The 27,165-nt window shown below is 43.1% G+C and overlaps 1 protein-coding gene across 2 annotated transcripts in view; it reads right to left on the reverse strand.

Annotated features, from left to right (window-relative positions):
* The window catches only part of DSCAML1 (DS cell adhesion molecule like 1), a 193,479-nt gene that overhangs the window by 12,334 nt on the left and 153,980 nt on the right, over positions 1 to 27,165 (reverse strand). For both annotated transcript variants that reach the window (XM_075279726.1, XM_075279725.1), the window contains exons 8-22: positions 26,616 to 26,888; positions 22,711 to 22,989; positions 18,091 to 18,210; positions 17,600 to 17,776; positions 8,152 to 8,351; positions 7,948 to 8,044; positions 7,741 to 7,869; positions 6,735 to 6,902; positions 5,683 to 5,753; positions 5,174 to 5,414; positions 4,492 to 4,638; positions 3,351 to 3,506; positions 3,053 to 3,192; positions 1,499 to 1,652; positions 1,264 to 1,381 (exon numbers count right to left, since the gene is read on the reverse strand). In XM_075279726.1, the coding sequence (XP_075135827.1) occupies positions 1,264 to 1,381; positions 1,499 to 1,652; positions 3,053 to 3,192; positions 3,351 to 3,506; positions 4,492 to 4,638; positions 5,174 to 5,414; positions 5,683 to 5,753; positions 6,735 to 6,902; positions 7,741 to 7,869; positions 7,948 to 8,044; positions 8,152 to 8,351; positions 17,600 to 17,776; positions 18,091 to 18,210; positions 22,711 to 22,989; positions 26,616 to 26,888 (2,470 nt within the window). The remainder of the gene's footprint in view (positions 1 to 1,263; positions 1,382 to 1,498; positions 1,653 to 3,052; positions 3,193 to 3,350; positions 3,507 to 4,491; positions 4,639 to 5,173; positions 5,415 to 5,682; positions 5,754 to 6,734; positions 6,903 to 7,740; positions 7,870 to 7,947; positions 8,045 to 8,151; positions 8,352 to 17,599; positions 17,777 to 18,090; positions 18,211 to 22,710; positions 22,990 to 26,615; positions 26,889 to 27,165) is intronic.

The following is a 27,165-nucleotide window of genomic DNA, read 5'->3' on the forward strand; positions in this document are numbered from 1 at the left end:
ATGATCAAGATCAGCATACAAAATGCTGATCTTCATAATCCCCAAAAAGATGTCTATATACCTTCAATGCTTGACTGGCCTCACATATTACCCCTTTATACACATGCATGCTCAACACAGTCAGTATCACCAAAATCAGTGGTTCCAGACAGTCAACTGAATATAGATGGGCTGTGTAAGTCACGGCACACAAAAACCTATGACCACCAATGTTCCTTCAACACTGGTTCAATATAGTATGAAGAGTGGCGTAACTAGGAATGGCGGGGCCGCATGACCCCCCCCCACCCCCCAACCGACACTGAAGACCCTGACCAACCGACCCCCCCCCCCCCACACACATTCAGTGCGCTCTATGCCCCATAGTGGCCCCTGCACACAGTATTATGCCCCATAGTGGCCCCTCCACACAGTATTATGCCACATAGTGGCCCCTGCACACAGTATTATCCCCCATAGTGGCCTCTGCACACAGTATTATGCCCCATAGTGGCCCCTGCACACAGTATTATGCCACATAGTGGCCCCTGCACACAGTATTATCCCCCATAGTGGCCCCTCCACACAGTATTATGCCACATAGTGGCCTCTGCACACAGTATTATGCCCCATAGTGGCCCCTGCACACAGTATTATGCCCCATAGTGGCCCCTGCACACAGTATTATGCCCCATAGTGGCCCCTATACACAGTATTATGCCCCATAGTGGCCCCTATACACAGTATTATACCCACTGTGGACACCCATGAACAATTATTATACTCTGGGGTCTTTTCAGGGATACAAACATAAAAAAACCACTGTTGCTTACCTATCCCCGGCTCTGCTGCATTCCTCAGTGGTGTCGGCCATCTTCCTTGACCCAGATCATGTGACGTCAGGGACATCACAGAACTAGGTCCAAAGCCTGCCAGGAGCGTGAAAAGGTAAGTAACACAGTTTTTCATGTTCGCTTACCTCTCCCTTGCTTCCGATCATTATACTCAGGGGTCTGAAAAGACCCCCGAGTATAATAATAGAGTAACTCCAGCCAGTAACAGCCTATTAAGAAAAAAAAAACTGCAGCGGTAGCGGCTTTCACCGGGCCCCCTAATGTCCTGCGCCTTGTGGCAGCTGCTACCCCGGTAGTTACGCCCCTGGTCATGAAGGTAGTACTAATAATGATGACCACTTAGTTCTGCTACAGGACTGGATTGAATTAACATGCTTCACTTATCTTCAGTCATACTGTATATTCTTAAAGAAATAAGTATATTCTTTACCTGTCTTTAGTCCATTTTATGGCTGGAGCTGGTTCCCCTACAGAACTGCATGGCAGGCGGACATCCTTCATCCAAGGAGTACTCACTGTACCACCAAAGGATATAATTTTGGCAGGGGCTGTGAAGGAATACATTTATCTCAGTACTGTGACAGATGCAAATCTAACACAATGTACTCTGTATCTCATATTTCACATAATTGTTGCATGCTAAAGTACTGAAAATCATTCCACACCTTTTCCTGCAGGCTCGATCATGACCCTTTCACTGACATTGCCCCGTCCAGCTGAAGTCACCGCCGCCACCCAGAGCATGTACTGCTGCCCACGTAGTAGGTGCATGATCCGGTAATGGAGAAACTCAGGACTCGTCTCGTATTCACTAGGAGCCTTGAAAATATAACAAAGGAGAAAATCAGATCAATGGCAAATCGCAACGCCGAGGAACAAGCCGTGGACGGCAAAGAGTTAACATGCACACAATCATACAATGCGGCTTTAGGAATTGCATATAAGCAAATTATTTTACCTCGTACCTAATTAAGTCTAATTAGCTGCCGCTTTTTAGCCAGCAGCATCGTCTTTCCATCTAGAAACCGAGGGGAAAAAAACTTCAAAAGAGCAAAAACTTCAAAGATTTCCATTTTATTCAGATGAATCTTCCTCCCTTAGAGAGAGGAAGAGAAGACAGGGGGTGGCGGAGAAAATAGAGCTGGAGACAGTAATGGCGAAACTGAGGGGACGGATGGGAACTCATGAGGAGACGATAAGGAACACATGGACTAGGGAAAGGACTCCATAGTCTACATAAAAGAACGTGACTAGCTCTAGTCAGACAATAAAGGGGTTATATGAGGTAACCATGAGAAAAACATGGCTGCGTTCTACAAGAAACCCCACCCCTCTACTCCATAACACAAGTCTGGTTTATTTCCTTGAAAGAGGCTTTGTAATACCAGACACAACCACTAGACCGGTGTGGCGCTATCTCAATACAACCCCCTTTATACTGTTTATCTTGATCACTTGGACTACTGACCAGACCTTTTCAGGTCCATAAAGAAAGTAAGAGCAAAGAGGGGTTCACATACTAACACTTCATGTTACTGGAACGTTTGCGTTAAACTAAAGCTACAAAGTGTGAACTAGATTTTATCGGTCCAGAATTTTTAAATATCAACAGTCGTAACTATAACATATCTATACTGGGAATTGGACAGGGGGAAAAAAATAACCTTGGAGCCTTCATGTCCGACTCTGTGTCCGTGCAAAAAAAAATGGTTTCACCGCAGAGAGGTTGCATACGGACACTGGCGGTTTGCTTTAATAACCCATTGAAATGAATGGATTGTTAAACTGACCGCCGTTTTCCTGGGGATTTTAGGTGGAAACACGAAGAGCGGACAGCGGCGCAAGTGTGAACAATGCATAATATTGATATAATACATCTGGCCATTTCACAGGTCAGAGATAATCTACTTGCGAGGTTACAAAACAGGAATTATAGAAACAGTGATGTCACATGCGGTTATATTTTGCCCGGAATAGTATAAAATTTAAAGCCTCATAGAAGAGGTAATGCACACAGTGGGGATAACCACTGGACTCCATAGTTAACGTAAAATTGGGTTGAACCCTACCTTACATACAATGCATGAATAAAAGCACCTTATGTTGGAATGGGAATGGGCCCCCTTAGTTGTTGGGCCCTACAGCAGTTGCTAAGTCTGCGGCAATGGCAGATACACCATTTACTATTCATATGTACTACAATCCGTATAAGTACTTACAGGCTGACCGGATCCAGGCACGGAGCAGAATATGGTATATTTACGAATGATGCCATTTGGTTTCGTTGGAGGTAGCCACGAGACCACAACGCTGCTTGATGATGCTGGTACGGCTTTAATCCCTGCAGGGGGGCCTGGGACTGAATCAAGCCCAACATAGAAGACATTAGCCGTGTACACATAGGTTACACAAACTATACACTATCCCTTACAGCAAACTCTATTAACTAGCAATTGTCCAAGTAAAGCTCTAACACAGTAATAGCGAATCCACCACCTTAGGCTTCACATTACTCACTGTCCTCCTTGGTTTGCAGGTACAACACACTGCTTCGTACTCCATCGCCTGCTTGAGTATACGCCAGGACTTGTACACTATAATTGGTGAACTTCTCAAGTGATTTCAGCTCCACACGCTCCCGAGGGGTTGTTATATTCTGCATTTCACCCCATTCTGCAGACAGAAAGGGATTTGAGTCAAAGTAGATGGAAACGTGGGATATAGTGCATGCACGAGACCAACACGCATTAGACTTTGCTATTTACTGTACATTTTATTATGGAGATCAAGACTGTACAATGGTGCTATGCAATGTTTACACCCACGTCTGTATAGCCTATAGTCTATGCACCTGCTGTTTACATTGACGTCTATGTAAGTATCATACACAATGACTGGCAGTACAGATGGGTACAGTAGGTAAACAATACAATGAACCTCCAAATAACCTCCATATGAATACAATGCGTATGAGACGGAATGAGGATTCAGAAAAATCAGATGTAAATATGAATATATAGAGAAATCCTATACCCCTTCACTGTATCCCACTCCCTAAACTCTATAACTTTCACGGAGTGTTTTCTCCATATCAAGCATTAGATTTTTGGAAGAAAATGAAGACATAACACCCAGAACTTCTTTAGAGGAACTGTACAGACATAAGCTCAAAGTTATATGGGAAGCCAGTCCCTAAAGGAGATGATTATGTGCCATATATTTTCTTTAGATCTTCCGGTTTGGCTACTTTTTATCTCATCTGTATCAGTGAAGTGTTATGATCTGTGACTCCAACTAGCTACAGTGCCTGCAGGAGTCTGAGGTAGCCTGAGACACACCTCCTGCCTCATCATTGGTTCTGACTAGCTCCACCTACAGCTCTGCCTGCTCTGATTGGTTGCTGTGTATAATACAAGTCTATCATAGGCTCAGAGAATGGAGAGCAGTTTGCCATGAGAGTCTATAAGGTACAATAAAGTACAGATTACTAGTAGACAAAGATGACTATCACGTCATTTCCACACATACGTTGAGGCAGCCTGGAGGGTTGTTCTAAAATTTAGAATCTAAATCATTCCAAGTCCACTCCACAAACTACAACCTCTAAACCTGTTTCCTTCATAAAATTACTCTCCTCACCATTAGGTCTATAACTTACCGCCATCCGGATACAGTGACCAGTAGATGACTCTGTAACCCTTAAGGACACCATTGAGAGAACTTCGAGGCGGCTCAGACCAAGAAATGACTGCTACATCAGAAGTGATAGACAGAGCTCGGACGTTCTCCGGAGGCTGACTCGGCACTGTGAGTGAAATACAGAGGATTGTCGTCCAGAGATTTATGGTGACACCCATGAATACATAATTACAACAAGGTAAATATTCTATGTATATTAGACCATGACGCTTATATAAACAGTAACTATACACTGATTTTATTAAACACTGGGTATTACTGTTCATTCTGATATAAAGCCCCTGATCCCATAAGCTGAATTTTTCATAAGTGCTTATAACCAGATGCAGAGAGGAGCAGATTTGCTCTTGAGTGTAAACAACCAGATAAGGTGACAGAGACAAATCCTGCAGTATAATGCAATTCAGATAGAACAAATGGAACATAGTGTATGCACCCAGTAAGGCCATCACGTTACAGCCTTTAGATCATATATGGGAGGCTGTGACGTATGCAATTGTATAGGGATATACGGTGTCCATGGACTTCCACGGTAAAGTGCAGGAAGCCTCTGCATAGTTACCGTAAGTATAGTCAATGATGCTTCTCTACACCCTATAACAGACGGTTATCAACTATAATTAAAATAAGACAGCACTCACCATCCTCTAAGGTAGTAGCATTGATCTCAGTAGAAGATGGTCCAGTTCCTGCTCTATTGAATGCTTGGACCACCACTCCATACTGGGCAAACTTCTTCATGTTGTCCAAAGTGTACACCTCCCCGTCACCTGTAGCTTTCATCTCCACAATACTATACTGGCCGTTACTACCCGGACCATTCTCTCGATATCCGATCTGGTACCCGCGAATCACCCCATTCTGTAATTCTTTTCTCGGTGCCTAGGAGGTTAGGTTTATTCGATCACGATCAAGAGCAACGTTACACAAGCATAGAGAAATGTATGGAATTTACACAGGAAATTTCACTTATTGGATAAGTTATTATAGTGAACATAAATTTTACTGCATATCATAAAGCAAGATCTGAGCATAGCAGTAGGACAATAGCCAAAGAATCTGAGATTCAGGGAACTTGTCAATGAAGACGCAATTAAGATAAAAATCCTAGTTCTTATGATATTAGAAATACAATAAGAATCTTTCCTACCTTCCAAGTAACTTGGATACTCTGTGATGTCAATGGCTGAAGCGTAACGTCCATGGGTGGTCCATCAGGAGCTATGGAAACCAGGAACATATCAATGTCATCATACAATAGTCTAATAAGGAGTAGCCATGAGGAATTGGAGATTAGAGGTAGCAATTGGTGAAGTAAATTAAGAGTCAATAAAAAAAGTCTTAACAGATGTCAAGGTGGTTTCAATACGATGTCTGCCATGTTGTCTTTATTGGATACTACCATATTTGTGCTTTTCTCCGCCATTCAACTCCTGTATTCTGCTGCTAGCACATACGCCGACTGTCAGTCTCTAAAGCACTAAAGTGTGCTAGTCTATAGTAAATCCCCGTGTGCCCTAAACCTCATATGGATCCCCGCCTCACCATTGGGGCCTCAGCAATAACGCCCATTTGGTTCCAGTATATTTTGGTGTGTATTGGTTTCTACTCCTTAAGTTGACTTGTTTGTTTCTTGACCACATTCTTTTTCCTGATCAATATGTAGAACTGAACTCCGCCAGCCTCAACCACTTTTCCATGTGAGCACGATGCCTGCTCGCCAGGTTTAGGAACTCCAGCTCAGTTATTTCTAACCGTGTCTATTCCAGGGATGAATACTGTGCAATGCCTTAGACGCCGCTCCTCAGTTTAGCCCAAGTCAATCCCTTGAGTGTCCTACTGGACTCCACTTCTTCAGTCAGCCATCATTTATTTTAGGTGCTACTATTAGGCCCGGTTCACATCTGCACATGGGTTTCTGTTCGGGAGTCAGCTTGGGGACCCCTGAACGGAAACCTATTCGCATAAAAAAGCGGTTATCTTAGGAAACCCATGGACCTCATAGACTGTAATGGGGTCCGTGTGGTTTCTGCACGAAAAATGCGGAGAGAAAAGTTCTGCTTGCAGGACTTTTCTCTGCATTTTTCATGCAGAAAGGTTAACAGAATGACCCAAACACAAATGTGAACCGGTCCTTGTTGAACATTTTTGCACACATGACTTTTTTTATATCGCACTATATCTACCCCGGTGACCACTCACCCGCTTCTTCGGTACTGATTGTGAGCTCTTTGCTTGGCTCACTACGCCCAATCTTATTGAAGGAATACATTCGTATGCTGTATACAGATGCTGGATGCAGATCCACAATGTTTGCCTGGTTGATGATCGGAGAGATATTTCGAGTGGACTGCTTAAAATCCCAGGTGTCTAGAGGAAAAGGAAATACTGTCAGAAATGTTATTTCAGTGCTGCATGAAAGAATCACCTATGATAATTGATATTGTTATATTATTATTATTATTATTGTATATATATATATTTTATGTAGATTGTGAGCCCCATATAGGGCTGACAATGTACAATTTTTTTTCCTATGAGTATGTTTTTATAATATGGGAGGAAATCCACGCAAACACAGGGAGAACATACAAACTCCTTGCAGATGTTGTTCCTGGTGGGATTCGAACCCAGGACTCCAGTATTGCAAGGCTGTGTTGCCCCCCATATTATAATGTGCACTGGTCCCAATTTAGTCAAAGCTTGATCAACCTCTCCCACGTGTTCTTAAGGTTAGATCATGTGTCACCACCCAAAGGTGTCTGACAGAGGTTTATTCCCCTCTCCCCATAGCGATCACATGCACACACATGCAAAATCTGTAACAATGTCCTCCAATTTACATGCAACATACGGTATATTGTTGCATCCTACCGGGGCACAGGTGGGAACACTACCATTGCATCTCACGTACTGCGCACAGAGGTAAAAGCCACAGTGAAGTCACATTACCATGATCATGGTTATAACTATAGAGGGACAATGTGATGTCCCAAAACAGAAATAACAGACGCGCGATGTCACAGAACACAGAAAACAAACACAGTGATGTCAGATAACAGGAAACATAAACACATGATGTCATCGTGCATGGAAAATAAACACAGTGATTTCTCCACTAAGGGCTATGGACCACAGTGATGTCATACCCAGGGCCCAAATGTAATGGCAAACTCTGCGCCCCCCTGTAGTTACACCCCTATCTTACCTGATTTATTTTTGTATTCAATATCAAATGCAGTAATGATGCTGTTTCCATCGAATCTCTGTGTCCAGCGTAGGTTCATGCTGCGAGCTTTCACTTCTCGAATTTCCAGTTCCGGTGGGTCCGGAGGTTCTGTCAATCATGTAAAAAGGTTAGAAAATTCCATTTTATCCCTTGAATAAGTCTATGTATCTCAGTGGGTGCGAGTACCTTGCACAGTGAGCTGAATAAGGCCCCTGTCCTCTCCATATGAATTTATGGCATGACACGAAAAAAACACAGAGTCTCCACGCTCCGCTGGCTTAAGCTAGAGGAACAAATAAAACGGTAAGGACAAGATAATCGGACCATTTTATTGGTTTCATCGTAAACAGAAATTCCAATGAATCCGCCCAACACCAGCTCAATTCTCACCGTCAGAGTTGAGATAACTTCATCTCCGCTGTCTTTGGTGGCAATCACGTAGCGCAGATTCCGGTCCGGATCTATTACCGTATCCCCTTTCTCCCAGCGGATTATAATGGGGCGTTCGCCTCGTGCTGTGCAGTTTAACCCTTTTGTCTGACCTTTGATTGCAATGGTTGTGTTGGGGTGAGAGGTAATGGTGGCAGGAACTAAAGCGGAAAAAAAAAAAAAACATGAGAGGATTAGGCGGCGGGCCAGAAGGGCAACAGATTGGTTTACTGGAATAGCGCACATTCAGTGCTCCGCTCATACACTGCCAAATTCAGAGACAATGTTTTATGAAGGACACATGTCTGATCCTACACAGGCCATGACAATAATTTAGTTCCTGGCGAATATTCCTATATACACTGCTAGGCTCAGTAACAACTTCCAGCATTCTGAGATCTCTCCACCTGGGGGCACTGGCCCCCTCCCATCATTGATATTACAGGCTCAGGTCGCGCTGCAGAAGCAGACGGAGGCCGCGGGCAGCTGAGCTATCTCTCGCTGCGCTTGTAAAGCCGTCTCCAGTGAAGTGGCAGAGAGACACGCTCCACATCATTTCAATTTGTAGTGCGGCCGAAGAGAGGGGGAGAAAGATAGAAAGAGTAGGGTGGAGGGGGAGAGAGCATGGGGAGAGAAAGAAGAAGGAAAGGGCGGAATGAAGGAGGCATGTAAAGGAAAGACAGAAGAAAAGCGCAATGAATTACAGAGGAGATAGCGGTCATGTTAATGGAGGGAAGTAATAAGTGGCGCTCATGTCCACCAAAGTACGACTGCGCAAAGTTGTATGGAACCCTAATACAGCAGCCATAGAAGTCTATGAGCCCAAAGTGTATCCATATGTTTCATCCAGAATTTAAAAACTCGGAACGTGTTCCATTGGGGCCGTACACTCCAAGAATACCTCTAGAGGTCAATACTTCTACATAATGGTGCCTTATGGACATATGATACTACCACACATTGCGCCATTACAACTCTAAAAAAAAAGGGAATACTTTTCAGATCCAGGAGTGATTAATAAAGGATGTGAAACTATAAGGCCTTATTCACACAACAGTGACAAACAGACCCGTGATGGCTGTTTTTGTAATGGCCGTCACACACTCATTTTTAGAACAGATTGGGGGAGATTTATTGCCGGGTTTTAATAAGGACGCACCTTGTAAGAACTCAGGGACATGCCCTTGTGCCAGGATGGAAGTCTATACCAGTTAGGAACTGGTGTTACGATAAATATGTTGGTGCTGAGGCATCTCCGCCATGGCCAGCGCCACCTGTATTCGTGGCAAATGGAAAGAGAGGCGCAGAATGGAGGAGGAGGCACATCTTTAGGGCAAATATGTGCCACACTGTCACCCATCTACACCAGTGGTGTAACTAGGAATGGCGGGGCCCGGGGCGAACTTTTGTCAAAATCCATAGCAGTAGCGGCTGCCGACGGGCCCCCTAGTGTCCCGGGCCCTGTGGCAGCCGCTACCCCAGTAGTTACGCCCCAGAACACTGGGCCATAGATGGGTTGATAAATTCACCCCATTGACTTCAATGGGACTATCCACACGTCAGATTTTTGGTGGTCTGTTGTCATCATTAGACAAAAAACAGTCGTGAAAACATTTTTTCCCTGCTTTGTTTTTCAATGTTTTTGCTCACGAGGCCTAGACAGATTGTTTGGGCTCCAAAAACTGCATCAAAAAACCTGAATGAGTGTCCTTACCCTAAGGTTAGTATCACACAGGCCTTTTTTATGGCAGTTTTTTAGCCAAAGTCACAAGTGGATTCTCAACAGGGGCGTAGCTACCATAGAGGCAGCGGAGGCGGCTGCCACAGGGCCCGGGCCATTAGGGGGCCCGGTGACAGTCGCTACTGCTGCGGTGCAGGGGCCACTAATGGACATAATACTGTGTGCAGGGCTTACTAAGGGACATAATAGAGTGCGGAGGAGGGGGTCAATCGAGGTCTTCGGTGTTGGTGTCAGTTGGGGGGGATGCCCATGTCAAAAGTTCGCCACGGGGCCCCGCCATTCCTAGTTACGCCACTGATTCTCAAAGACTTGTTGGACTCGTTTAAAAAAAAAAAAAAAAGACGATTAAGAAATGTGCGTTACTAGCCTTAGATCTTATTTACGTGGCCAAGTTTTCCTGCGGTGTGGTGTTTGTTATCCATGAAAAAAATAGGACATGGTTGGTAACATTGGTCAGTTTTCTGTTCAGAAACCACACGGACCCCATTATAGTCTATGGGGTCCGCAGGTTTCCTTAGGTAACCAATTTTTAATGTGGATTAGGTTTCCATTTGGGGTTCCCCGAACGGAAACCCATGCGTAGATGTGAACCAGCCCTTATATATAAAAATATCTTACATTGGAACAACTTGCTGTGATACAGTTCTGACACATTTTTGTAACGCAAAGCTCCAAGACAAAGGCCAAGATTGTTAATCTATTTATACGCTGCCATAGGGTCTGTCTAGTACACTCGCATGGTAACTAGCCCTGTATATGGATATGTATATGAGCAGTGATAATGCTGGGATACATGATGTATATTTTATATGTGTGTGTTTTACATTACTGACCTGGAAAGTCTAATGAAAGCCGAGCAGAATATTAATGTCTAAATAAATAAATAATACTCTTTAAAAAGTGCAGCTCTCCGTCTGTCTAACTCACAGCTGGCTGAGCGCGCCAGGAGAAAATACTGCCCCGTCTTAAAGGGGAAGTTCGCATTTAAAGGGAACCTACTGTGCAATCAAATCTGAGGCAGCGTGTTATCGAACGGGAGAAACTGAGCAGAGTGATATATAATTTTATGTAAAAAATTCTGTAAGACCTGTACTGTATTGCTTTAAATGTTTGGTCCTAATTTATAATGAATATTTTCAACAATACTAAATAGAAATCTGCTCTATAACATGCCGCCTGTAGATTACACTGCAGTTCCCTTTAAGAACCTTGACCCATAAGATTAGTCACCAGAACTGTTCAGACTACTGAACGAGAAGACTGGAGATGAAGGAGGTCACATGAGAGCTTTTAAGACAACCTGGATGTGCAGATAGTTCAACCTGGGAACTTGTATTAGTAATAATAAATATTCATAAAATATAGCCATATTTCTAGGACAAGTGTTGGCAGGCCTGGTTCAGATCTGCATTCGGACCATTCCGTTCCCCCATCTGCATGAAATATGCGAAGAGAAAGCAGCACTTTTCTCTCCGTATGTTATGGTATTTTATGTGCGGAAACCACATGGACCCCATTATAGTCTATGGGGTCCATGGTTTTCCTGAGATAACTGATTTTTCATGCGGATAGGTTTCCGCTTGGGGACCTGGAAACCTGAACGCAGATGTGAACTGGGCCTAAGAGATTACAATAACCGTCCTGATTCCTCTTCAAAACAGCGCCACTCTTTTCCATAGGCTGTGTCTGGTATTGCATTTAAACAGGGCTTTGCTGCAATGCCAGACACAGCACATGAACAAGAGTGGCAGCAGGTACACTTTTTTAATGTCATACAATTCCTTCGATTCGAGTCCTAAACCTGAACCTTTAAATACATGATAATCTGTATAACTATTCTCAAAGTACGATGCTGAGATCAGGGCTCTGTGGTGCCATTTCATCACTTCCAGATCTATTAACACCTCCATTTGTGAAAGCCTTCCTACTTTTCTCCACACTTGCCTAAACCCTTTGCACAGTACTGTATCATCAGTATAGCCTGCAATTCAAGGAAAACCAACATGCACATACCCCAGTAACAATACATATGATGTACATTATGGTATAAATTCCAGTTAATTCATCATTACCAGACTGAGACAGGATTACGCAGGGTCTCTGCGGGGTAACAGATTTACCCCTCCTCTAGTCTGCAACCCTACAGCTTGCTATTGATTTGCTAGAATGTCATCACTAATACCTCATCAATATCCCATAAATGAACATAAGCGGCGTAACCTTCTTATGCTCTTATGAAAATCGTATAGCAGCCCATCCAGATTATACTAGAAAATGATGCTTAAAATCTAATCCACACAAAAGCCTCAGGAAATTATATACTGTATATATATGATGAATCTATAGTCACATGGGTGTATTAGGTATTATCATAGAGGTGCCCATGACTATATACAGAGGCATACACATCCAGCTGAAAAATACTGTGTCATGTCCAGAATCCTTGTTTACACTTTGTTGTTAAGGCACCTGGCCTGTTATATGATCCAGGATGGATGACACAACTCACTGCTATCTGGAGGAGAGGGGGGCTGAGTGTATTACAATCGGAGCTGCCCTCTTCTGCTCTGTGGTCTGGCCAATCAGGGCAGCTAATTGAAGTTTGCTAATAAAGGCTCAGACAGTGTCATGTTATCTCTCTATGTAAACACAAACATAACAATGAGTTTACAGCAAGTCTCTTGTTAGTCCTACCAACATGTAAGTGTTCTCCAACCCCGTGTAATGTAATATACATTTGCTGCGCATATTATTTGCATTTACATTATTTTTCTAGGATCAGGGGATAATAACACTCCTTAGGGAGAGTGTGCACCTTCACAGGCGAATGAAGACTTACATCCTAATTACATCCTGGAAAACAGATTTGCATATTTTTCCCATTATTTTTCTAGTAATAATAATAAATCTCTCATAGTAAAGACAATGTCTATATCTATTGAGGTACTTCATAGTGTCTAGTCCATTCAACAGTCCAAGCCTTCCCACCAGCCTGCTAAAGACTACAGGAAGTGAGAAAAAGAGAGAGCAGGCAAACTGCTAAGAGAAGGAGATGGGAAAACCTCTTTAAGTCACACAAATTTCTGAAATACATCAGAAGCTTGCAAATTCCCCACAAAAGTCCCTACGTAACAAGAGATACAGCATCATATAAATTGCAAAGGAAGTCTGAAACACACATTTTCTATCTCTTGAGTGAAACTTCCATGCTTTATACTGCAGCTCTCTTTGTTCATATTGGCTGCTGTGTTAGGATACATTCACACGACCTATGGTCAAAACAACCATACAATATGGACATTTTCCATGACAGTTTTGATCCCTCAAAGTATAGAGGGATACATGAAAATAGGTAAAAACAGGACATGACCAATATTTTGATAGCGATATTTTGAATAACCTCCATTCACATGAGTGAATGTTAATATAGCCAAGTGATAGCCATTAAAAAGACGTCAAAAGATCATTAAACGGCTGGTATTCACTGAAAATTCATGTGAATATAGCTTTAGGCCCAAGGGTCATGTCAATGCATATTATAATGGTTTTCAGGGATCAGAATATTGATGATCACTAATGTCAGACTGGTAGGGGTCTGTATACAGGCTGTACACTTGGACATTTTATCTTCATCCTTCTTGTGAATGGGATGTTGCAATAACCTAGTCTTCTCTATTAAGTACATAGTGTGGAGGTACATGGACCTATAAAAAATGGAACAGACCACAATGCTTATACAAAAGTTGTGGCCCCTTCAGACAGCAGAACTGTCTGTGAAAATCAGACTACTATGAATCTGATAGTGCTGACCTATCCTACAAATTTTAGAAAATTTTCGCTTAGCAGTAGAAAAAGATCTGACTAAACTATATAACACATCGGTTCCCTACAGGGATAATTTAAATAAAAAAGAAAGAGAGATGTTATCAGAATTACAGAAAAATGATAAAATAGTGATAAAAATGGCGGACAAAGGTGGGAAGATAGTCATTTTAAACAAACATGATTATCATGATTCTATTCAGAAAATTCTTAGTGATGTAACTACTTACAAGGAATTACAGTCAGACCCTACTGAATATTTTTCATTATCCCTACGTAAGCTTGTTATAGAGGGTATTAGATTGGGTATTTTTTGTGAAAAAGATGAAAAATTTTTGATCCCTACACATCCGGTAACTCCAATAATGCACGGTTTGCCCAAGGTGCACAAAGATGTGTTCCCCCCTCCACTCAGGCCCATTGTTTCTGGGATAGGGTCCCTGAATGAAAATCTTTGCGATTGGATTGACCAAATATTACAACCGTTGGTCACCCGCATACCGGGATATGTCAGGGACTCGAAAGAAATTCTTAGGATTTTCAGTGGGTTTGAGTGGAGGGGGGATTATGCATGGGTCACTTGTGATGTTTCCTCTTTATACCCCTCAATACCACATGACATAGCACTCTTAGCGTTAATGGACCATTTGAAAAGATTTTCGGATTTTACTAATGAAAGGTGTGAATTTATAGTTGAGACTGTGAATTATCTACTGCAACATAATTATTTTATGTTCAACAACAGGTACTATCTCCAAGTCTGCGGAGTGCCAATGGGGGCGAGGTTCTCGCCCTCACTGGCTAATCTTGTCATGGCATGGTGGGAAAGCAAATGTATCTTCCATGCCAGCAATCCCTTTCGGGACAATATTAGCTGGTATGGAAGATACATTGATGATTTATTGCTTGTTTGGAAGGGGGAGGATAGAGAAATTATTGATTTCGTGGATTATATAAATGTGAACCAATTTAACCTCAAATTCACATATAGATTTGACAGAATCACTATTGATTTTCTAGATGTTACCCTTTCGGGAAATGCTGAAGAGGGTGTAGTTCACACTAGCCTTTTTCGCAAAAGTCAATCAGGTAACACATTGTTGCATGCGGATAGTTCTCACCCAGCCCATACTATTCGAGCATTACCAGTGGGGGAGATGATGAGACTCAAAAGAGCTTGCAGCAGGGATGATATATACAAGTCACAGTCTGAGCAGATTTTTAAACGTTTGAAGGAAAGAGGATATTCCAGCTGGTCATTAAACAGAGCGAGGAAAATAGTAGAGGGGACTGATAGGGCAATGCTGCTATCCTCTAATAAGAACAAAAACAAACCGAAAACTACCACACAAAAAGGTTCTAACCTTTATTTCTCTACTAGATTCAGCACAGACTACAAGGAAGTAATGAATATAATACGCAGAAATATGGGTATATTATATCAGGATGAGACGTTGTGTACCATACTTACTGATGGAGTGAAATTTGTCTCCAGAAGAGGGAAAACTTTGGCAAATTATTTATCCCCTAGTCTTTTTTTGGAGGAAAATAGAATCAAATCAGAGACCTGGTTACATATTAAGGGTTTCTACAAATGTGGTCACAGCAGATGCCAAACATGTAAATATGTAGAGAAAACATCTGTATTTCAAAATTCTACTTATACTTCAACCTATAACATCAATGGATTCATGAATTGTACCACGGATCACGTGGTCTATATGGTTACGTGTAAAACATGCAATTTACAATACATAGGAAGTACCATCAGGTCTCTCAAACTTAGAGTTTCGGAACATGTACAGAGTATTGTTAACAAAAATTCTTTGAAAATTACGGGAGTAACTAGACACTTCCGGGAAAAACATGGAGGGGATATATCATCCCTAAGTTTCAAGGCTATCGAACGGATTGCCAAACCAGTTAGGGGAGGTAACTGGGAGCATATGGTCAGAATTAGAGAAGCATTTTGGGTGCTCAAATTGGACACAAGAGTGCCGAAAGGAATGAATTATAAAAATGATCTTTCTTACATATATAAATACTGAGAACCACATAACCATAGTTGACATTTTTGCAGTCAATTACATTTATTTAGGCTTATGTTTATGATTCATATAGGTCACGAGTATATATTATCAGGTTACAGCACAACACATCAATAACGTTATATAATAGTGATTGGGATACTGAAGGATATAGATATACACAGCGGCATTCATGGGATTGTCAACAACTGTTATATTCATAGTCATTTGTATTCCAAAGAGTAATATAAGTTAGGGTGGTTTTGCAGTGTTTATACTTATAGTTTTCACAATACATTTATTTCAGGAACAATGTATCAGTGTAGTAACGGAGTTCACAACGTCTTACTCCATACATTGGCGTAGCGGCATATACTTACCTTGATTGGTCTATCCACCCATGTGACTGGGAGGATTGAACACGCATGCGCATAGGTTAGAAGTCGGACATCTTCATTATGGGCAGAACGGGAGCCCATGTTACGCGGTAGATGGTTCATCTCGTTTCTATCTCTTTTTACAAGTCAATTTGTAAGTTTTTAATTATTTTTATCCCTGTTTGTTTTGTATTATGTAACAAGTGACAGTGTTTGTATTAATCCATTGTATAGGTGTATTAGTTTACTTTGTTTATTTTGTGTGTTTGTTATGTTTTTCATTGTGACCTTTGGTTATTACGTAGAGTCTCTGACCTTAGCACCTCAGGTGCAGTAATGACATTTAGAGCTATATAAGATGGTCAGTCTTTCTATGGCGTCAGACTATGAGGAAGGGGCGAATATAGGTGCCCCGAAACGCGTCAGTCGGACGTTTTGCTCATTCAACTCTGCCATTATGGAGATTTGTTGAGATATACAATTTTATTTGAACATTCCATGTTCATGAATAACTTTCACAATAAAGGTTAAGTTTTAATCAAGAGGAATTCGGATGCTGGAGTATTCTATTCGGAGGTTTTGTATCCTACAAATGGGCCATCAATACCCTGATCAGAGGTGTAACATGCCTATAACTGTAACGTATCATATATAGTACTGGTCTCCCCCATGTAGAGTTCAAACACCTTATGGGCCGCCTATGGCTCCTGGGCAACCTCTGTGACATTATGGTCCGCCAATGGCTCCTGGGCAACCTCTGTGACCCTTCAAGTTAGACCCCTCATCCTGGAAAACCCATTTAAGACTATTTCCCCTGCATTACAAGGATGGAACATGGGAAGAATATGCAAATCTGTCTCCCAAGATGTAAACAGGGAGACAGTGCCTCTGTTATGCTGCCCTCTATAGCAAGCAACCCTGAACAACATGCTCGACTTCCGAGAAGTCTTCACTGCATGATGCGAGGTTATAACCAAGTCAATTTCTCAGCTACGGACGGCACCGTTTCTGTCTCTTTGGACTTCATCAGCGCAGCCTAGAGAGAATTGATTTGGTTTAAGTGAGAGGCTGAGAGACCAGATTATGGGGATAACGTCCATCCTTAGGGAGAGACCACCTTCTCAGGTGTGTGGAGACTTATACAGCCATAGTTGCTCCACTGCAAGGGAACATGGGAAGAGGCATACATAAATCAATGGATGAGCCATACCAAACAAAACCAAAACAGAGGCCGTTGCTGGTGCTCACTCATGCCATACATAGGCCATAGGTAGTAGGGGATAGGACTAACCTGAGCAGGCCATAAGTGATCAGCACAACCTACTCCTATGGTATGTAGTTTTAATCCTAATGTTATTATCAGTGGCGCCCCCTTCTTTTATACCTTTTTTTGTGCTTTTCGGGTTTGTGTCATTCAGGTTTTATATTTATCTTGAACTTACTTTTCACAGTAAGAAACATTGACTTGCTGATGTCTGTGCCCACACCATTACTAGCTTGGCACAGGTAATAACCGATGTCTTCTTCGAGTACGTGACGTATAAGTAAGGAGCTGTTGGGCAGAATCTGGATCCGGCCAGTGAGTGGCACCGGGTGGTATTGCTGGGGGTTCCCACTACCTAGATTGAGACAAAAAGGAAGACATTTGATGAATATGAAAGAGAAGCCGACACTTCTGCTGCTGCTGCGTGTGCGGAGCTGAGACTTAATGATGTGTGACAGAGGAAGCCGTAGCCCATAGTGTCGCAGTACACATGATGGGGAGGAAGATACTGCATCTGTTTGATGTCTATATGTCAGTGTACAAGCGCATAATGGCGAGCTGTCACTGCGAGGTGTAGGGTATTCAGTGACACCATGTTCTGCCAACGCCAGGGAGTATGTGTGGTTACATTAGGTGTCAGGACCAAGTCTTCAGGGCCGGCGCACTCACCTTTGGCATGTTTCCAGACCACTTTTGGAGGTGGGTAGCCATCGACAGAACAATTCAGGACACCGGCTTTGCCGTAAATTCCATCTTGGTTGTTTGGCTGAACAACAAATCTGGGGGGCACTGTGACGGGAGGGAAAAGATAAAGCCGTATTTCACTGCGGATCATAATACAACAACAGGGTGTTTATAATGCATGTCATTACTGCGGAGTGCTCACAATGCAGAGCAGTTTGCTTTGAAATCCCTATGAAAGGAGAGCACTTCTTCTTAGGATCCTGGATCACATTGATCCTCATGGAGATGACTACAGAACGCGCCACATATTGTGTAGAAATGTACTTATATTCTATACCTCGCACAGTATTTGTTAGGGATTACAGATCTGGGGTGTGTTTTTCCCTAAAATAATGCAGAGCACTGCTCATGACTTCCACAGTCAACCGTTATACCTCACCCCGACACCCCATGCAGAGTACTGAACCCATACAGAACACTGCCCTATGTGCCCAAAGCCATACAGAACACTGCCCTGTGTGCCCAAAGGCATGCAGAGCATTGCACCTTGTACCCAAAGCCATACAGGGTATTGCATCTTGTACCCAAAACTATACAGGGCACTGTACCATGTAACAAAAGCTACACAGAGCACTGAACCATGCGCCTAAAGCCAAAGCACTGCACATTACTGTCACAATCAACCAGAGCATTGATTCCCTACAAGCACACAGAGCATGGAGCCTTTCTGCTAATGACACACAGAGCACTGCATCTTACATCCAAAGCCATACAGACCACTGCACCGTGTGCCCAAAGTCATGCAGAGCCCATAACCATGTGCCCATAGGTGCTTCTAAAGCCAAATTTCATCTTTCTCCCAAAGACATGCAATACACATACTATTGCACCTTGCTCACAGAGACACAAAGCATAACACTTTGTTCAAGGCTTCACAAAGCACGGAACCTTTCTCCCATAGGCACACAGAGCACTGAAGTTACATTCAAAAGTCATGTATAGCACTGCATGTTTTTTTTTCCAAAGCCACAAACAGCACTACATCTCGTTTTCAAGAGTACTGCACTTTGTGCCCAATGACATACAGAGAATTACACCCTTCTCCCAAAATTACACAGGGGACCGCAATGTGTGTATAACACAAATCACTGCATTTACTTCCAGGAGCCATGCAGAGCACTGCACCTTGCCTCTAAAGCCATGCAGAGCATTGCCCTTTAATAAGAGCAGCGTGGCTTAATGTGTACTCTGCATTTACCCCATACCCTAAATGATGAATAGAACTGTAGCATATTACTGTATCATAAAAGCAAATAAACCAGTATGTAAAATCAAGCAGAGCTGTAAACGCCATTCCGGTAACAACACTGCATTTCAATTATAGCCTCTCATTTCTAATGTATGCAGAGCATTGCACCTCCCACACATGATAATGCACATAGCCTACTAAGCGACTACAATAAGCCTCCGCACACACACACACTGCTCCGCACCTTATAATACCTTCCCCATATCTGTCCTGCGATATTTATTCCAGGCAAGCCAGACCAATGAATATTTATCTGTATGTGTCTCTGCTCATTATATATTCATGATTATATCAACATGCAGCACTGAATCACAAGCTCATTACATATTCATGCTTACATTAACACAGCGCATTAAAAACTCGTTAAATCCACAGGGCCCATTAACCCTCGAGAAGCTGTCAGTCAGAAGTAAGCAGTCAAATAGACACTTCCCCATTTGTAACAAAAGCTATCTCTTCCAATGAGATTCCTCTGCCGGGAAGGAAGACCTGACTCTTCTATAGGACGGCTGCTGTTGCTATAACTGTAGGGAGTCATGGCTGAAGGAGGGGCGTGTTGGTTTACAGTTTTTTTTATCCGTATAGACAGGATACATATAGAAGAGATTTGCGCAGTCATGGTCCCCAAATTCAGCGCTCAGGATGAAATGAACCATACAACTACACTAGTGTTACGCTATCGACTACCATTTATGGATGACTTCCATCTTATTGGGCTCTACGCTTACTACAGTACACCAATGACACCAGACATGTCAAAGGGCCACCCAAAGACTTTATACTGATGGTCTATCCTTTGTATAGATGATAATATGAGACTGGTGGGGATCCAACAAGTGGTACCACCACCAGTCAGCAGATATACGGTCAGTGTATGGAGCGAAGGCAGCCTGTTCCATACAATATGTAGTGGTATTGGCAGGGTACTGCAGCTCTGCTCCTATTCAAGTGTATGGGAGCTGAACTGTAATAGTGTAGCTCAACTACTACACCATGTAGTGTCCTAAGGATACGTCATCAATATTAAGTCCTGGAGAACCTCTTTATACTTTCCACGTAGCTTATAAGCTTGAATTCAACAGGAACTGAGCAGTGCCTATGGACATAGCTAGGCTAATAAATGCAATTCCAACACCCTATTACAAAATTCGGAGTCTCCTGTTCTGCATCCCCATCTCCTGGCCAGAGAGGAAAGCAGCTAAAAAGAGCATCTCTCACCCTGGAGGACCTGTCCTGCCCTGCGCTACATAGACAACCCACTAATTTGAATGAGCACTGTGTAATGTTTCATTTTGCCTGTGGTGGCGCTGCAGGGAAATGGAAAGCTTCACCATGGATTATAGGAGGGGACACTTAGTAGACACTTTATTGAAGGTAGTTTATCACCATCATTTATAAGCCACATATGTGCTGTTGTAGGCCGGTTACTGACATTGTGAACATACTTTTGTTGTGTAGTCTTACAGCTTCCATTGCACTCAGAGCAGGGCCAAACTGTCTTGTGCACCCATTTTATTAGATTAATGTCAATCGATTTTGGTGGGACTGTGCATGGGCGTCTTCCCAATCATTATTTTCCAATGGCAAATGTGAGGAGAATAATATGATTAGGCTGTTGGCTTTCAACATGACTGATCTTGCCTTTTTTAGGGGAGATGAGCTACCACCAGAGTGTTCTAGCAGCGATATACTCTCCTCTATCCATTCAAAATACACTGCGGCAGATTTATGAAGACTGGTATTACTACTGGTATCAGCCTCCATAGGCCCTGAGTTGGCAGAGGGTGCCCATCATTTATGAATTGTACCCTCCACCGGCGCATGCACCTGGTGGAAATGGGATGCCAGCTCATACATTTCCTGCATCATTTACACCTGATAAATCTGGTGGGGCTGAGTGCGTTGCACCCTCCATGCCTGCCCTCACCATACTCCCTTTTTGGAAAAGCTGTGAGAGTGTTGCGGGAAAAATTGCAACTTTTTAGAAAAGGTAAGCATGCTCAGCTGAAATTTGGATGGTTAACTCTCTTTATTACCTCTGAATTATAAGAATTGCAAAATGGGTACAGCTGTGCTCTGGTAGGATAGCAAATGCAAAATGAGGCAACACTTGCACGACCGTCTGCATGTGTTAGGTCCGTGGTTGAGTAGCACATATGGCACATGTATGATGTATACTTGTGCCTCCACTGACGCATTGGTTTACATAGGCTGCAAAACAGCTACAAAACGGAAAGGAATAGTTTTGCCCTGGGTTGATAGCCCTATACGCGGGTCTGTGATACTACATGAGCCTGAACTGTTTTTCACAGACATGAAAAACAGATCACATTAGCATAGATGGGTGCTGTATGTGAATATCATGAAGATCACATGTGGACATGTGAATAAGGTTTTGGAAATCATAGCATGTCAGTTTACCTATGGAAATGCTGGCGGTTTCCCTATAGGTATAATGGAAGCAGAAAGCTCGCAGAAGAAACCTCTGCGGATTTTCTGTGAATAACTCTGTGGGAAAATCGTAATGCATTGCACTCGCTACCCGGGGCCTTAAGCTGAAACCTCATGTTGCAAATTGCAGCGTTTTTTGCATTTGTGGAAAGACTGCAGCATAAAAAGCTGCTTTTTACAGTACCTGCAAAGTGGCCAATCCCATGCACACATTGCAGAGAAAAAACATCTGCAGTGGAGACGTTCGCGTTTTTGAAAATCGCAGCATGTCAATTACACCTACGGAAAAACTGGTGTTTTCCATATAGCTATTATAGAGGCAGAAGGTCCACAGAGGAAAACTCTGCGAAAACGCATTGAAAAATGATGGGGAAAAAACGTGATGCATTTCCTCTGCCTTAAAGGTAATCTCCAATGGAGAATACTTGATAAGTGTCTGGCCCCTAAGGGTTCTACTATTTGGACCCTCAACGATCAAGAAAATGGGGGCCCCAAAATCCCATGTTTGAGGTGCTCTATGCTGTTCATGTCTGCTCACTGTACTTGGCTATCTCTATCAGCGCCTATGAAGTTAATGTAGTGGTGGTCACTAATACTCCGTTCACACAAAGGACTTGAAACCCCTGTTCTTATTATTGCAGGGGGTCTGATCACTTTGGACAACCCCTTTAACTGTGTCCCCTGTATGTACATCCCCCAGCACATTCTTATATATGCTGTATAAGCTTCTTACACAACACACAGACTTTGTATGATAGCGCCTTGTTCACACATTTGACTTGATGATGTAGCATTTCTCCTCCACGTCACATATCACACGTCTCCCACCAGCTGTTTTCTCTTACCTCGCACTATAAGCTGGCGCTCCCGGCTCACCGTGGCTGCGTCATTACTTGCTATGCAGGTGTAATTGCCATTATGCTTGAGGGACACACTGGAGATCTGCAGGGAGCTCATGAATTCCTTGGTCTCAATAGTGATGCCAGAGCCCGAGACTATAACCTGTCCATCCTTGCGCCAGGTGATACGAATTGGCATATCTCCGGAGGATACCACACATGGGATATACAGTAGTTGTCCGATAGAGGCAGGGGGGAACTCAAAGGGCTGAATAAGCGGGGGCACTGTGAGTCATAGAGAACAATAGACATAGTCATTGCAACGTAGAATATAACATGTCAGTACTAACAGACTGTAGAAATCACTCTGTTTTAGTAAATATTTTACATACCGGAAACATACCTAAAACTATGTGTTGTGCTGTCCCTCTGTTATTCATCCTGGAAATGTAGGACTAAATTGATACTAGGTAGTTACCATCCTCTACATGTCAATAGGGAACACCTTCACATTGTTCAGTCACTGCTGAGTATATTCCACCATATAGCGACGTTACCCATTGATAAGAAACTGCCCACTAGTCAAATATTCATACATTTCCAGGAGGAATAACAGAAGAAAAAGCCCAAGCTTTAAAGGACAGATTTGCCAACATTGCCAGTTTAAGTATCTGCTAAATCCGACATATCAGGAGAGAGCAAAGTTCCTAAAAATGTGTAATTGGTTGGGGAAGATTCAAGGGTTTTTCAAACCTCATGATCGATCCACAGGACACATCATCAAACCCTTTGGGGCCAAGTCTAAAATTGCAGCCAAGTCACTGAAGTCATGACAAAAACAGCGGATACCGTACTGACCCGATTATAGTCAATAGGTTCGGCAGGAATCTGATGTTGTCTATCATTAGATGGAGGCATTTTAATATTTAGTCTCTTCTACTGTTCCTATGATGGACTATTAAAACTAAATAAGTGGGAAAGCTCCCTAAGGGCCCACACGGGGCACGGGACCGGGTATTTTGGTCCTGATGTTGACGCGGGAAGCCACGTCAGAATAGGACCAAGATGCGACTGTCGCGGCTTCCAACAGTTGCAGCTTCCCCTGGCCCTATCCATCTCTATACTTTCTGGCACCTGAACGGATGCCCAGTGATCCTATGGACACTGGCGATCCTAGAAAACCCCTTTAAAAAAAACCCAACCTATTTCTAAATCTAAGGCCCCTAAACCAGCGTCATGTCCTTATGCTGCTGGGATGGATGACCCCAAATTTGGTAACCCCCCCATCCTATCTGTCTCCAGAAATTGTAAGTTTTATTCTGTCATAGGTAAGGCTAGGGTCACACCTGCGCCTGCATTCCGTTCGGGGTTTCCGTCCCCAAAAACGCCTAAAAATGCAAAGAGAAAAGTCCTACGCTTTTCTGTATTTTTCAGGCGGAAACCTGGGAATCCCATTATAGTCTATAGGGTTTTCGTGGGTAAAAACTTTTTAAGCAGGTTAGGCTTCCCCAAGCGGACCCAAAGAACGGAAACCCAGGCGCAGGTGTGAACCTAGTGAAAGAGAAGACACCTCTATGGCAGCTCCTGGAGCATACGCAGTTACAGTCGCAGAAAGTAGACAGCCAGGTATTTGGGCTACCTGTGTAGTATTCAGACCTGCCGTATGTATAAAGGAAACGCTTGTTATTGGAGAATCTGGATAGTTATACAAGTACATGACGCTGCCCATATAGTGTTATATGGGACGTCTACGAACTTGAAGTGAGTGCCATAAGATGTACACGGCCACAGCAACAGTGCAGTCACAGGGAAGCTGTGCACAATCTCAGTCTGGCTCTCATACGCCGTCCTATTCATTAGGAAGGATCTCTCCCCGGGTGCTCCTGAATAATTGATATGCTGGAGAAGCTTTTAAGTCTCCGGCAGATCTGGGAGACCACGACGGACACATTATTTTTTAAAAGCCAACAAACACTACGGAAAACAGCGAGCAGGGGCTGTGGGTAAAGGGCAGGGCATTAATACGCTGTGTTTACACAGCAGGTCCCTGTGCTGGGGCTTGTCAGAGAAACAGATCAGGGATGAGGAGGAGGCGGTGAGGGGGCTGCACTGTACAGGACTGAGCCATAGCTGAATAAGAGGAATGCATGCAGGGCATACAAGTGGTTAATTCTGCACTGGGCACACTGTATTCATGACTTACAACATACTGTATATGTCTGAAAACACATGTCATATAGTGTCCCCAATATGGTCCTACTGAAAAGAAATGCAGAACTGTTTTTGCACCGGTCTCTTGTATAGGAAAGCCTGCTGCACTTCCCTAAATTGTTGGAAAAAATTTGCTAGTTGGCACCCAGCTTTCCTAGACATAGATAAAATTAAGAAATGACTTACGATATATATATAAACCAGATAGGTAACCGGTTTGGTTAATGTTCCTAGTCATGTTTTAAAGGACCATCACCACCTCCACCAGCTACAACTCTATGCATCCTCTAGTAGGCGCTGCTTCACTGATTCCGCTGCAGTTGGAATTTTTTCTCCCACCCTCCCTGAGCAATCTGTGCTGTTAAGTTTCAATACAGCTACAATCTCTATTGTCAAGTGGGCGGCCCCAGAGTATATGTAGCAGCCAGGATCCACCCACCTGACAAGAGAGTTCTTAATTAACATACAGGATGCTTAAACTATCAACACCAACTGCTCAGGAATGGTGGGGGATAGAGAAACAATTCCAACTGTGTGTGTTCTATTAAAGGGTGCAAAGAGCTGGAGTTGGTGGAGGTGATGAAAGAGACTCTTTAAGTCTAAAACCCTATGTTGAGGAAAAGCTGCTTTTTTTGCAGATTTTTAAAAGGTTTTTTGAGAAACACACGGGAGTGGCTACAAAAGGAATAGGAGATATATAGGAATCTCGTATACTTCTGTTTTCTGCTCAGTCCACTCTTAGCTTTAGCTCACAAAAACACAGCAAAAAATACGTCTGGCTTATGGGTTGAGTACTGACTCACTGGGTAACCACCTATAGACATAGAAAGAGACAGTATTCTTTCATCTAAAGAAGGGCTTATTTCTATACTTTTCCCATGCATCATCTGGATCTCCTCAAGAGCAGCTTTACTTGTCAAGGATCAGAAAACATGGCTACCTTTTTTCCAAACCTAGACCCTTTTTCAATCTCTCCACTGGTCCATGGGCTATATCTGGTATTGTGATGAATGGGGCAGGCCAAGCAGGAGGGTATCAGTAAGATGACCATGAGGAGGCATAGCTATTTGGCTGAAGGGTTGTGGTAGGAAGAAGCCATGCTTTCTTTTACTTTCCTGTTAGGCCACGTGCACGCGACGGTGTGCAGCCTGTGCAATAAATGTGCCTCCCCCTAGGGCCTTCTATGGCGCTCGTCCCAGGTGTAGGAGTGGCGAGTGGTATATTGCGGCCCTATATGAGTCTTATAGTGTGTCACGGTGCTCCTACCACTCTGCGGTGTTACATCTGCGGGTCAGTAAAAAAGGGACACCAATAAATGGCGTACCATTCTGTGTGCCATCTGTAGTTTTTACCATTGACAGAGCTGCAAGAAGGAACAGGTATAGGACTTACTCCATATTTTGCAGCTCTTCAATTCGGCCTGGACACACAGCAGCAAAAACTAAGGCTGTTTATATGGGCCCACTGAAATGTATGGGTGTGAAATTGAGGATAAAAAGTACAGTCGTGTGTACGAGGCCTTAGTCCTTAGGTTATAAATATACAGTATGTGGATAGAAGTAATAAACTACCATATTGTAATTTACTGCGTGTGTCAAAGGTCTATCATAAAGCCATTGCACCGTAAGTCACTGTCAACGCTGTTCATTATGTTCTGGGCACATGCGGTTAGTATCTGTATATCCCATTTGTTTTCTGACCTTTCACGGTGATGTGGACGCTCTGGCTGATGGAAAGCTGGGGTTGAATGAGGACGCTGCACAGGTATTCGCCTTCATCCATTCCTTTCTGTACGTCGCTCAGCATCAGGGTCCCGTTCTCGAACACCACTTGTCTGTGGTTATCGGGCAGCAGCAGAGAATCCTTGTACCAACTGATGAAGTAGTAGGGGTACCCAATTACCCGACAATGGATGAAGCTATCTCTTCCAGCCACGGCTGTCAGATTCTTCATAGGACGGATACTAGGCGGTCCTGAAGTGAGGTGCAGGGAACGTACATTAGGTGGACACAAATCATGGCGATCCATTAGAGTTAGGGGCGAGAACGTTAAAGACAAGGGAATAAGAAAAGACACCCCCCCGAGGAGCAGTAAAAGACTCATCAGTAATAAAAGTGAGAAAAGTCCAGGGACAGAGCAAAATGGAGAGGCAAAAGGGAGGAATATGGGATATGACAGATAACCAAGGGATTAGATGATGGTGAGAAATGAAAAAGATTTCACATAAATGAAGGATTACAGCAAGTGACT

The sequence above is a fragment of the Leptodactylus fuscus genome, chromosome 6 (assembly GCF_031893055.1).
Source record: "Leptodactylus fuscus isolate aLepFus1 chromosome 6, aLepFus1.hap2, whole genome shotgun sequence".
Classification (NCBI taxonomy): domain Eukaryota; kingdom Metazoa; phylum Chordata; class Amphibia; order Anura; family Leptodactylidae; genus Leptodactylus; species Leptodactylus fuscus.